Genomic DNA, 13,820 nt, shown 5'->3' with positions numbered 1-13,820 from the left:
CTATGACTCTAAAGGGTTGTCCCTTTATTTTGAGGCTATGGCCTTAGGTCCTAATCTCTCCGACTAGTAGAAACATCTTTTCCATGTCCACTCAATCCAGGTCTCTCAGTAAGTTTCAGTGAGATTCCCCTCATCCTTCTAAACTTCATAGAGTACAGACCACTCCTCATACATCAAGCCCTTCATTTCCCAAATAATTCATCAACCTCATCTGCAACCTTTCCACGGTCAGAAAATCCTTCCTTAGATACAGGGCCCAAAACTGCTTACAATATTCCAAATGCAGTCTGACCACAGCCTTTTACAGCTTCAGCCATACAATTTCCACTCTTGTATTCCAGCCTTCTCGAAATGATTGCTAACATTGTATTTGCCTTCCTAATCTTCATGTTAACCTCAAGGAAATCGTTTATATTTTATCTGCCACTTCTTTGCTCACTCTCCTAATGTGTCTAATTTCTTCTGCCTCCACAACACTACCTGTCCCTCCATCTATCTTTGTGTCATCTGCAAACTTCACAACAGTGCCTTCAGCTCCTCTGTCCAAACATTAATGTATAATGTTGTGGTCCTAACACTGACCCCTGTAGACCTCCACTAGTCACCAGTAGCCATCCTGAAAAAGACCCTTTAACCCTACTCTTTGCCTTCTGAAAGTCAGCCAGCACCTTGCCCCAAAACCTTGGGCTCTTGTCTTATTTAGCAGCCTCCTGCACATACCTTGTCAAGGGCCTTCTGAAAATCCAAATAGATCATGTCCATTCGCTCTCCTTTGTCTAACTTGCCCATTATGTTCTTGAAGAATTTGTCAGGCATGGCATTTTACCATGCATTTCCAAGTACTCCACAGTCTCATCGTTAATAATGGATGCTTAAGTCTTATCAATGACTGCGGTCAGGCCAACCAGCCTGTTGTTTCATGTGTTCTGCCTCCCTCCCTTCTTAAACACGGCTGTTATATTAGCTATTTAATACCGTCTCAGACCCTGGCTGACTGCAATACTTCCTGAAAGATCATTAATGTCTCCACAATCTCCTCAGCTTTCTCCTTCAGAGTCCTAGGTGCAGTCCAATTGACCTGGATTATTTATCCACCTTCAGACCTTTCAGCTTCTCCAGCACTTTCTCCTTAGTGACAGCCACTATGTTCACCTCTGCCCTGGACTTGCTTTAAGTTCTGGTATGCTACTGATGTCTTCCACCGTGAAGAATGAAGTTCATCCGGCATTTTTTTATAATCATTACTACTTCTCCAGACTCACTTAATACTCCCTCTGCTTCTCTCTTTTAAATATCTTATATACTTTTTGTATTGTCAGCTGCAGAGATGTTGAGGAATTAATTTAGTTCTTCATTTCTATTCTAACTTAGAGTGGCTAAAATTCTTTTACAATAAAAACTTATTATATTTTCTATGTTAATCTACACATAACTTTTCAAATATGAACTCAGCCTGTTTTTTTCTTGTTAATCAACAAAAATATAATTTTGTAGAGTAAGAAATTCTACTTTACCTTTGATTTAGGAGTTGTTGAATAGTCAAGTATGCCCACAATCTCTCAGTAAAGTCACCAAAAATATATTGCTGATATTGCAGAATCCTCTCTGCATCTGACACATTGACTTTCTCTTCAAGAGATAAATTACTGCTTGCCTGCAAGAGAATCATACTCTCAAAATCACTGACATTATAGATTTCAATCTTAATCCATAAAAACAATTCATACTGTTCATGAGGAGACTGTCTAATTTTTGTAGAATCAACTTTGACGTGTTGTAAGAGATAAAACGAGCTGAATGCAGGAACTTTCAAATAAAATTAAATCATATTATTCATGCACTGACAGCTTAGCATAGTTGGTAGCATTCTTGTCCTTGAGTTAGAAAATCAAGGGCGAAAGGCCCATTTCAAACATGAGCACCTCCTTGTGTAGCTGGAGGAAGTGTTGGCATTGCTGTATCCCACATAGGATAGAAAACAGATCTCTTCAGTAATTGAAAGCATATTAGATGGGTACACATTTATCTTAACAGTAACCTTCTGTTACATAATGTTGTTAATGTAACAATATATTCCAAGGCAATTCACAGATGTGTTATATCACAGGTAACAAAAAGATACTTTTAAGGGCAGAATGGAACTGTTGTGGTTGCTATTCATTGTGAAGTAGCACCAAGTATCTTTCTGGAGTACCCTTCAGAAGATGTCAAGGGAGATACAGAGGGGAGCTATAGTCTTATAAAACAAGTCAGACCTGGTCAGTGGTAGGAGAATAGGACGATAAAGGAGTATGGAAATGTTGACATGGGCGGGTAGCGTATCTGACAAGGGAGAAATAAAAGGAGACAACACAATAGACAAGGGTGTAGGAGGGGTAGCCAGAAAAGATGGAAATTAAAGAGAAGTAGAATATTACAGCAATGTGTTTAGGCCTACAGCAGCAACCAAATGCATTTGTGAATGGGACCGAGGAAAACTAATTTTGTGCATTGAATGGCAGCTGTATTTATCCACCCAAAAACAATCACTGCTTTTCAAAGTTTTTCATTCTGTATAAACCATATTTTTAAGATCTGAAAGAGAGCTGTAAAAATGAAAAGCTTTCTTTCAATTTGATCAGCTTCTGAAAGAGAAACAAAAATATCAAAAATATCAAATATGCAAGATGAGAAAACACTCCAAAATATATCAAAGGAAGATCTGCTCCTGAGGCACGAGAGAGTAAGAGGAAAAGCCAAGAATAAGAGATACAGATAAAAGAGGATGGCAGGGATGTGTTGAAAGCTCCCACACAAATCATGAACCAATTCTTTAGCTTTACTTCACAGTATTCTTCTCTAAGTTAGAACATGGGTTCAAAACAGCAGGTGTCCATGATATTCTTCATTGCTATCTCCTCTACACTTGCATAATTCTGGACATATGAGCATCCTTTTTTGTCTCTTCCACTATCAATAGCAGAACTCTCATCTATAATTCCCAGATTCTTTTTACATTGTTTCTTCTCTTGTAGCCTGTAAGCATGCTTTCAAAACCAAACTTGCTTTTGATCACCTTTTACAAACACACGCTTAAGCACTTTTTACTTGGAGTGTGCCATGGAATTCTTGGATCATTTCCTACATTAAATATACAGATGCTGTTTATTTTTGCTATTAATGGCACTATTTAAGGAGATGCTGAGAGCTGTATTGCCTACACCCACTGTTCCCTAATTCCATCATGTCTGCCAAACCAATCAAAACCACAAAAATAACTGAATAATTCCTAAAACGTTTGATTGTCAGACCTTGAGGCTAAAACTGCTCCACATTTACCACATATGAAGTTGCTACATTAACTCTGTATGAAAACTGTAGTTCATATTTTTATTTAAGATACTATTCAAAATGTACACAAGATTTTAAACGTGGGACAAAACAATGTAGCAATTTAAATTGGCTTTGCTCCAAATCAGATTTTCCAATGAAAAATTATAGAACTCATATGAGGAGTTTTGGTACTTACAGTTTTAGCTGTAATTTCTACCATGAATGTATCAAGACTGTTGTCTGCTATTTTGCCAGCTACAACAATTTCAGATCCATCATAATACTGTCGGAAAGTGGCCTCTGTTAACTCGGAAATGGCATTCTCCTGATATTGCATCTCGACATCCAAAAGCAAGGGATTTGCTACTTCATTATAAAAACCCTGTGGGAAAACAAATATAGGGGGCCATCTACAAAAAAAAACTAAAGATACAAGAGATATGTGAAAGCCATTTCATTAAAGTATTTGAATTAATCATTAAGATTCTAATAAAGAAATTGTAAATATTATTTTTGTGAATTCTTAGTCCATATATGCAAAAGATAAAGTTAATGTTTCTTCAACAAAATCTGTTATTGCTGGGTAAACTCAGCAGTTCTGGCAGCATCTGTGGAGAGTAGGCAGAGTTAATGTTTTGGGTCCAATGATACTTCTTCAGAACAGGTGGTTTTGGCATCATTACGTGAGTAATTGTAGTTATCACTGGCCAGGGCCAGGATCCTCTCCTCAAAGTGGTGAGGAGCCAAGAGTCTCTCTCTCTCTCTCTCTCTCTCTCTCTCTCTCTACCCCATTGTGGATCATTTTCTCCTGGAATGAGAGAAATTCAGATATTGAGTGATATTAAAGTGGGTGGCACAACTGTGAGTGCTAATGCAGATTAGGGAAAAGTGGTGAGGTGTCCCAAAAGAACAAATAAGCAATGTAGATTCTTGCAGGGTTAGTAGTGTAGGAAGTTGGGATGAGTGATAGGAAGTGTGGGAAGATGTGCATGCAGTACTGAGAGTGGTGGACCATGAGCATCACTGTGAGGTGAATGCAATAGCAAGGATCGAGTGAGCATGAGGTAGCAAGTAGAAGATGGTGGTATTTATCCTCACAGAGGTCCTGTGGTGTTCTTCCTGACTGTGGATATTGCACTGACTTAGATGGCAACCTCAGACCAAGCGTGCAGGCTCTCGTGTTGTAGTGTGGGAAATCTCATTTGGTATGACCAAGAGAAACCCTCCATGAAACTCACCAAAATTGAACAGTGGCTAATTTTTGGTCAAATCCAGCCCTAAGTTCATTTTATATTTTCTCCTACTGACCACATAAAATTCCTTCCTGATAAAGTAAAAGCAAAATTCACCTTTTCTTATTCTATCATGAATGAGGAATTGTATGAGGTCTGATTTAAGTTGTGAATGGGTCTTTATTAATGATTATTTATGAATCATCTACTTACCTGGAGCTGCAAGGCTGAATCTGAATCATCATAAATACGTCGAGCCACGCCACCATTATCCAGTGCCATTTTTTCCAGGAAACTGTAATCAACGTCAAAACCAAAGCCAAGACAGTACAAGCTATACCTCTCCTGTATGGCATTTTTAACATTGATTTGGATTTTCACTGGGTCCTTTTCTCCTGTGATATAAGTGAACAAATTTATCTTATTTAATGACATTTTTTGACTTTCTCTTATTAATAGTTTACATTTACTTCTAAAAGCCATTTTAAGAAATAAATCAATTTTCTGTAGGCGCAGAAAGGTTAAATAAATGTACTTTCTCAAATTCTCAAGTATATAACCAATTGCAAAAGTATAATATGGTGAGTTAATATAGACTAATAGAGTCTTGGAGCTGCACAGTATGGTTACAAAGCCTTCAGTCCAACTTGTCCATGCCGACCAGAAATCCAAAATTAATCTCATCCTATTTGCCCGCATTTGGCCCAAATCCCTCTAAACCCTTCCTATTCATATTGGAATCCAGATGTGGTTTAAATGTTGTAATTGTATCTGCCTTCACCACATCCACTGGCAGCTTCTTCCACACATGCAGCCTCTGTGTGAAAAAGTTGCCCCTGCAGTCCCTTTTAAATCTTTCCTCTCTCATCTTAAACCAATGGCCTCTAGTCTCAACCTATGACTCCCCAACCCTCAGGAAAAACCTTGGTTATTCACCCTATCCACGTCCCTCATGATTGGATAAATTTCAATAAGGTCACTCCTCAGCTTCCAAAGCTCCAGGGAAATGTAGTCCTTGCCTATTCAGCCTCTCTCTATAGCCCAAATCCTCCAACCCTGGCAACATCCTTGTAAATCTTTTCTGAACCTTTTCAAGTTTCGCAACATCCTTCCTATAGCAGGGAGACCAGAAGTGAACGCAATATTCCAAAAGTGGCCTAACCAATGTCCTGTACAGCCACAACATGACCTCCCAATTATACTCAATGCACTGACCAATAAAGGAAAGCACACCAAATGCCTTGTTCACTATTCTGTCTACCTGAGACTCCACTTTCAAGGAAGTATGAACCTGCACTCCATAAATCATCCTCTGAGTTCCCTTCACTATTTTCAAAGTAATATCCACTTTCGAAGATTAGAAACGCACATCTTTAGATGCAAAAATTCATCCTACTATCTAATGTGATGATGGTCAAATCAATAGTGATATGATAATAATTAAGCAACTGGTTCACGTTAACTTCACTGTAAATAAAGATATTACTCAGGCCTTGTAAGATTTTAAGTTTATGACCAGAAGATATTTCCATATATCCTTCAGAAAATGCATGATATAGTGCAAAGGCTTTATCATATTTGATAGTTCAGATCTGTTTCAGTGGTTTAATATCAAGGAAGAAAATGTATCTTAAACTAACCCACATTTGGATCACCATCTGTTAAAAGAATTATCATGGAGACACTTCTCTCAGGCAGCTTTTGTTTGTGAGCTGTGTCCAGAAGACTTACAGCTAGTAACAGAGAATCATTTATGTTTGTTTCTGGAATGAAAGAGAAAAATAATCAGTTTATGTTATAAACTTATATTCAAAAATGAATATCTTGTGCACTTAAATATGAAAAATACATATGGGAAATGCCCCTCTGTGACGCCACCAAAATCTTTCCCTGCTTTTTTAAAATTCCTATTCATAATTATCTGTGACACATTGACCAACAAGTATGACAAACTGCAACTCTGGGGTACGAGGAATTGATTTTAATCTTTTTATATATATCATAGTGGTCTTCCATGGAATGGCTCATTGTAAATTAGATTATAAACAGTCATAGGGTCATATCAAACTGTTTTGCAAAATGCCTTATTTTGCTGCTAAGATGATTTTGAGGCTGAAAAGCCTAACTGTTCTTAAGTAAACAGTGGATGAGGTCAACATTTAATTGCCATTTGAACACTATGCATCTCTTTGATTTACTTTTTCAGTTTTCCTGCCAAGATTGGTCACATGTCATGAATACTTACTCCTGCCTTAAATGACTGCCTTTGTTTGCTAAACTTTTTGATACAGAAACTTTAGTCTCAAAATCTCATGTGTGACACAGAGGAAATGAATGTTGGTGTTCTTTTTTATAACTTAACTGAGGATAACTTACTCAAAATGTAACAGCTACTTAAAAACAGAACTGCTCTTGTTAGAAATTATTTATTCATTCATTCAGGGATATGTGGCAGCAATTATAGTCCATCCCTAATTGCCCTGGAGAAGGTGGTGAAATCTGATTCAAGCACAAAATTTCAAATGTATCGAACTGTGCAACATTTGTTAATATTATATTTATTTAAGCAAAAAGAACATTAATATGTATGTCATTAACCCAAATGCAATGCCATTTTCAATTATTTATGCTTTTAACATTGGCAACAGGCTATAATTAATTTAGAGCCCTAAGTAAACCTTTTCATAGTAACAACTCTACATTTTGTAAATGTGTTTCAAAATATATTTATCAATGATTAAATGTGGTACCATAATAAAATTGGCTGTGTCTCTGTTCACTTTCCTGCCCTCATCAATAATCAGTCTGAACAGATCCAGGCTTTGGCATATTATTTTTGGCAGATTTCCATTAAGGTTTAGCTGCAAAGGACTTGAATTATGATAAGGAAAGTACTTGCATTTATATAGTACCTTAACATGGCAAGAGATGTCCCAATCATTTTACAATCTATGGATGACTTTTGTAGTGCAACTTTTTTTTATGTTGGCAAATATTGATGCCAATTTTCAAACAGCAGGCCATAGCAAATAGCAAATTAATGAATTGACCAAATTGAGAGAAACACCTTGGTCAAGATGCCAACACAACTGTCTGCTCTTCTTTGGGTAGTACAATGAGGACTTTTGCATTCGCCCAAGCAGTCAGAGGGTGTCTTAGTTTAAAGGCTCATTAATCCACTGAGAAACATTACATTTGAAAAAAATCAATTTGAAAATTACAACGGAAATCATTGGGAACACTTATTTGCAGCTAAATTGACTTTAATGGGACTTTAATTGCCCACTTATAAGTCCCAATTAGCAATAGGGCAGAAGGGCATCGACATGCCTTCCCCGAATGGGCTTAAATGGCAGGTTCTCTCAACCTCCACCAACCCCAATTAAATGCCCTCTTTGTGGCAAAATTCAACAACGGGGAAGAACATAAAATTCAGCCCTATATGCTCACCTGCTCCAAGTTGTAAGTAGATGATGTATCTTTTTGCTTGCAAAACATTTTCCGCAGTTGCCTGAACTAGTGAATCTCGCCACTTTTCAATGGTAGAATCAAAACTGATTATTGTAAAATAATCCTGTGTGCTCATGTCTCCTAATATTCTAAGTAGAGCCAGCTTTGTCTACAAATGAGGAAATAATATTTATGTTATCATCTCAGGTTAGGGATATTCCTCTCTCCACATTTGTTTCCTCCTCTTTGTAAAACATTCCACGTGGAACCAGATTAATGGCTGAGAGTTCGATTTTCCTCACTCTCTCTGAGAGACCAGAATTTTAAAATCATTCTACTGAAGATCCAGATTAAAACTAAGGCTGGGACATTACGATTCCCAGCTTTGTGATCCAGTGTAAAAATCTTGTATGACTAAACTTAATTTGCAGCCAGGATTTTGCCAAGCAAATAATGATAATGAGTCCACACCACATTTACTGTCACTGAATGAGTTATGATCACTTCAGAGACCAAGAATCTTTAAAATTTATTTGAATTTCAGTGACTGACCAGAAACTTCACCTGCCAAATTTTCAAGTATTAACAAAGGAGCACAGAATTTAGGAAAAGGAGTCGGCCATTTGGCTTTCAGCTGTATTCTGCCATTCAGTAATATGATGACGGAACTGGTTAGGGTGTCAGTTCTACCTTTGCATCACACCCTTTTATGGTAGCAGTAATCAAAAACATTAACTAAACATTAATCTATTTAATTTACTCTAAACTAACAAAAAAGTTTCCTGTTGAACTTTAAGATGTTTGAAATCCTCTTGCTGAGTTGTAGTTTACTCTGGCCCTAAAATGCAGACATCATTTTACATGGAATAGCTACAAAGCTATTCTCAGCTCACAATCTCTTGCCTCCTTTTTCCTTTATCTATTGGTAATTGCTGAACACTGAACTGAATTTCACAGTAATGGTTACCTTGGGGATTCATCTATCCAAAGCTCAGATACTCTAAAACCTGACCTCTTCAATCTGAATGTAAGTTCCCACTTGTATTCTGCATGAAAACATAATTGACCATCTCTCTCACCATCACTGTGCTACTGCACGCAAATCCAGACTCTCAATTTTAGCAACAATAAAGTCACTGTGCAAATATATTTATTTTGGAGTAAACGTTTTAACACAAATAGCACTATAGAAGACATTGAAATGTTTCACAGGTTTGCCGAATGTTTTCAGTAAAAACTTTAAGTTAATGGAACACTTAATGGTTATTTACTGATCACTTAATGAATTAGCCAAATTGCAATACCTGTCTGAATTTGAGGCCACGCATAGAAAAGCTGCGGTCTATCACAAAGATAACATTCTTAGGCACTCTTGGTAGATTTGCAGGTGCAAAATGGTGAACAAAGTAGCCATTCACAATCTGAAATAACATTATGAGGCAATTAGTGAAATATTACACAACATGAGCAAGTAGAAATTATTTTAATTTGTCATTTAATCACCTGAATGTCCCCACCAGACAGGTCTCTATTGACATCATACTGTATGATCAAGTCTCCGTCCAAAAGTGTTTCACTGCAATCAGGACATTTTTGCTGTTGCTCCAGGGTTGGTTTGAAGGAAATATGAGCCTAAATTCAATTTGATTTTAATTTCAGTTATTGTTATTCTAAACATCTTATAAAGGAAAATGTCAAAGATGCCACCATCAAGTTTGGAATTACAGACCTTGGTTTCAGTTCTGTTCTTCACCATAGCTTGTTCCAGATCATTTGTTAAGAAAGTTCCATGGACATTGAGGAAGGCAATGCCTTTTGGTTCAAAAATATGAGCATCAATCTAAACAAAAAGAAATAATTTAACAGAAAAATGAAGGACTTTAATTACAATTTTATTAAGTACACATCAGGTTGGAATTAAAATATTTTAGTTATAGAATATTAAATAACAATTTACCTGGAAATGATTGACAAGCTGCTTAGGTTTTACTCTGAGGATCATTTCATATTTTCCCAATTTGCGTTTTAATAATTCTTCATAGATTAGTTCAAAATTAACTTTTTTGGCTGGTGCAATATTTACTGATACTTGGAACTTTTCCATTTTTCTTCCAGATACTCTTTGTCCACCAGAAAACAAGTGAAACAATAGGTGTTATCAAGGAGTGTTGCCTTTGGTTTGAAAGTAGAGCATGGAAAATTAATTCAACTTGGAAAGCTTGTAATCGCTGAACTATCTGGGGTGAGGGATAGAATGGGGAGGTGGTCATGTTTCCACAGCCCCCTGCGTCCCCTTGTTATGAATTATTTTCATATTTTAGTATTCTTTACCAATTAATCTGTAATTTTAAGAGTGTAATTTTGCCCTTACTTTACCAATCCTGCAGTCTGCCCCTGGGAAACTGCAACTTCATACTGTTGCTGAGCAACTTCTTTTTCCTTCACTTCTCCAGAATACTTCACTCTGTCTATGGTCCTACAGAGGAAGGAATCAGAAAGTGTATTAGCAAATTAGAATGCAGCTTGTTGTTAAATCTGTGGTTGATCTTCCACATAGGCTAAACAGGAGGGAGAACAAAGAAAGAAAAAATAAGTTGAATTTTTCATGACAGTTGTGATCAAACTGAAACATCAATCAGTTTGCAGCCTGGATGTTTTCTGCAAACTTATCCACAATGTTTGAAATGTTTCAATATGAAGAACTGAGAATTACATTTCTGTTTGCTATTAATAGAATAGAATCCTTTAAAAATATCAGAACCATCAGTTTTGTTTCTTTAGATTGGTTGCTAATCTTTGGGATTTAATTCATAACTAAATTCATGAGAAGCAAATATGTAAATGTTAATTTATGTTTTGAGAATGTATGTGCTAGAACTACTGAAAAAGATCCTTCAAAAATCCAAACTAGAGTCTGAACATTCAATTACCTTTTTTAAAAATGTTAATACTTAACTATTAGTTGCTCAAATCAATCTGTGCAGTTATCTTTGTAATCTTTTTGAAAACTAATTTGTGTGATAAATGAGTAACTGTATTAAAGTGCCTCACACTTAATATGAAAATCAAAAAAACATGGCTGAAGCACCATCTTAAATCACATTTCATTCAACCCTGAAGATAGCAATGCATTTCCAGGATTGCCAGATTGTGTATTAATTTCATTACCTTTTAAAGCACTAGCAATTCAAGGTAAAATTGACAGAAAGGCAACCAGGTTGAAGTTTATTTTTTAAAAATTCTAACTTTTGGCATTGTGTGGAGTTAAAAGAGGCAGCAGCAGAAAGTATCCTTGTTAATGATACTCAAACTATACTCTTGTCCTGCACTCATCAGCAGTGCATCTCTTTAGTGCAAGATGCGGTCTGCTGATGTGGTTGGAAAAATATCACACAGCAGTTTCTGAAGCTGATTTACTGAGCTACCTCACTCACTTCCAGCTGTATGTTCTCTTAAAAAAAGTTCAGAAGATGTATGGCAACCTTGGTAGCACCAGCATTTATTATCCACTCTAATATCACAGAGCAGCTTGCCAGGCCTTTTCAGAAGACAAAAGTTAATCACAATATGGGTCTAGCTGAAAAGCACAATTCTGTAAGTAAAACTGGTCTGTGGGATGTCATCCAATTTTGACATGTTAGTGAGGATGATGTGGTGGGGTTGAGTTAGGCAGGATGTACCTTTAGAAAGCTGTATTGTCCATCTGGGATCATTTTTATTAATTCCACAAACTGCACTGAAAAGGTTATAGTGACTTACGAGCTATTTCAGAGAGTAGTAAAAACTCAATAGCGTTGTTCTGCTTCTGGTGCTACATAAAAGACACAGGTAAGAACTGCAGATTTTCTGCTTTAAAGGACATCACTGATACAGATGTTTGGATCTAAGACCTTCAGGTTACCATGAACAAAGCTAGGGGCGGATTCTACCACTGAGGATTAGGGAGGAAAAGAACAGAGACCAGAACATTTTCCAAGTTCCAAACACATTCCCATTGAGAGACAAAAGGGTGCAGAAGGTGGAGTTTGGTGGTGGATGAGACAGTAGCAGAGTGGGATTGTCAATAGGCTAGTATCCATAGGCCCAACCCAATGCTCTGGGAATTCAAATTCAAACCCTACCAATGGCAGCTGGTTGAATTTAAATTCAATTAATAAGTTGGAATTGAAAGCTAATGTTAGTAATTGTGACAATTAAACTATCTCATTCACTAATACCCTTTCAAAAAATAAATCTGCCATCTTTTCTTTGTCTGGTTTATATATTAGTCTGAAGCCATATATAGTTCACTTATCTGCCCTCTGAACCGGTGTAGAAAACCATTCACTTCAAGGATAATCCGGGATGGGTAACAAATGCTGACTTTTTGTAGTCATACACATCTCATAGAAGAATAAAAAATGCTCATTAGTGATTTTTCCCAGGATGGGGAAAGATGATGGGCAGGTTTTTAAAACTGGAAGGCTAATCATAGGCCTTTCAGCTTGAGAAGAATAGCAGGATACGATCAGAGGTAAGTAAGAGGCATCTTTCTTTAACTAAGCACAGCAGGTCAGGCAGCAGGATGATCACCACCTCAGGAGAATAGGGAGACTCCCTGTAAAGATTGTGAAAGCCTGTACACCTTCCTGATTCCTGGCTAGATAGGCACCTCTAGCATTGAAACAGACCCCTGCAGTTTACAAAAATTGACAGATGATTGAAATATTCACATTGGTCCCCTTTGGTCTCATTCTTAATGACGCTAAATTGTTAGCCATTCCAGTTGAGAGAAGCCCATTCTTTTTGTTTATGAACTATGAGATAGAATTTATATGGATATGTTTGGAAGGCAATTTTTAACTTCATTAACTTGTTAATTTGGAACAGGTAGACATGTGATCCTTGGTTTTTCTGAGGCTAAAATGACCAAGAAGAGGATGAAACTGGGGAACTAGCATTCCAGCTGTCAGTGCTAATTTTCAAGGGGGCAAAAGTGAGGACTGCAGATGCTGGAAAACAGAGTTTAGATCAGAGTGGTGCTGGATGAAAGGCTTTTGCCCGAAATGTCAATTTTCCTGCTCCTCGGATGCTGCCTGACCTGCTGTGCTTTTCCAGCACCACTCTGATCTAATCAGTGCTAATTTTCAACTCTACTCACTTTCAATCTGGCCCTAATCAACCCTAGCTTTTCATTTAATAAATAATATAAGTTAACTTGCTCAACTGAGGTAGATTTGAATTTGTGACTCTGGATATTTCCATTTGCTGCTAACCTTATTGGTTTCATCTGAAAACATATATTTTTGTTTTGTGTTTGCTGATGACACTCAGCTCTATCTTATGTGGGTTTCCTCCGGGTGCTCTGGTTTCCTCCCCCAGTCCAAAGATGTGCAGGTCAGGTGAATTGGCCATGCTAAATTTCCCGTAGTGTTAGGTAAGGGGTAAATGTAGGGGTATGGGTGGGTTGCGCTTCGGCAGGGCGGTGTGGACTTGTTGGGCCGAAGGGCCTGTTTCCACACTAAGTAATTTAAAGTAATCTAAAAAAAATATTACCTTGACTCCTTTTGGCTTCCAAATCTGGACCAGTTTTTCACACTGCTTATCTAACACTTAATACAAGATGAGCAGAAATTTTCACCATCTAAATACTGGGAAGGCTTAAATCATTGTGTTTGCTCTACTCCACTCCACTATCAACATCCTGGTGCTTACTATTGACCAGAAACTCAACTGGACTTGCCATATAAATACAATGGTTTCAAGAGTAAGTCAGAGGCTAGGAATACTGCAGCGAGTAATTCAATTCTTAACTGACCAGAGGCGGTCCACCATCTACAAAGGACA

The 13,820-nt window shown here is 37.2% G+C and overlaps 1 protein-coding gene across 1 annotated transcript in view; it reads right to left on the bottom strand.

Moving 5' to 3' along the window:
• Positions 1-13,820, bottom strand: part of LOC140483681 (inter-alpha-trypsin inhibitor heavy chain H3-like) — a 60,048-nt gene that overhangs the window by 35,353 nt on the left and 10,875 nt on the right. The window contains exons 5-14 of the mRNA XM_072582052.1: positions 10,366-10,470; positions 9,952-10,114; positions 9,724-9,834; positions 9,498-9,626; positions 9,299-9,415; positions 7,995-8,163; positions 6,185-6,307; positions 4,758-4,939; positions 3,509-3,694; positions 1,515-1,654 (exon numbers count right to left, since the gene is read on the bottom strand). Of these exons, the coding sequence (XP_072438153.1) occupies positions 1,515-1,654; positions 3,509-3,694; positions 4,758-4,939; positions 6,185-6,307; positions 7,995-8,163; positions 9,299-9,415; positions 9,498-9,626; positions 9,724-9,834; positions 9,952-10,114; positions 10,366-10,470 (1,425 nt within the window). The remainder of the gene's footprint in view (positions 1-1,514; positions 1,655-3,508; positions 3,695-4,757; positions 4,940-6,184; positions 6,308-7,994; positions 8,164-9,298; positions 9,416-9,497; positions 9,627-9,723; positions 9,835-9,951; positions 10,115-10,365; positions 10,471-13,820) is intronic.

The sequence above is a fragment of the Chiloscyllium punctatum genome, chromosome 12 (genome assembly GCF_047496795.1).
Source record: "Chiloscyllium punctatum isolate Juve2018m chromosome 12, sChiPun1.3, whole genome shotgun sequence".
Taxonomy (NCBI): domain Eukaryota; kingdom Metazoa; phylum Chordata; class Chondrichthyes; order Orectolobiformes; family Hemiscylliidae; genus Chiloscyllium; species Chiloscyllium punctatum.
The sequence above is the reverse complement of the archived record's forward strand: the minus strand, read 5'-3'. Positions and strand labels throughout refer to the sequence as shown.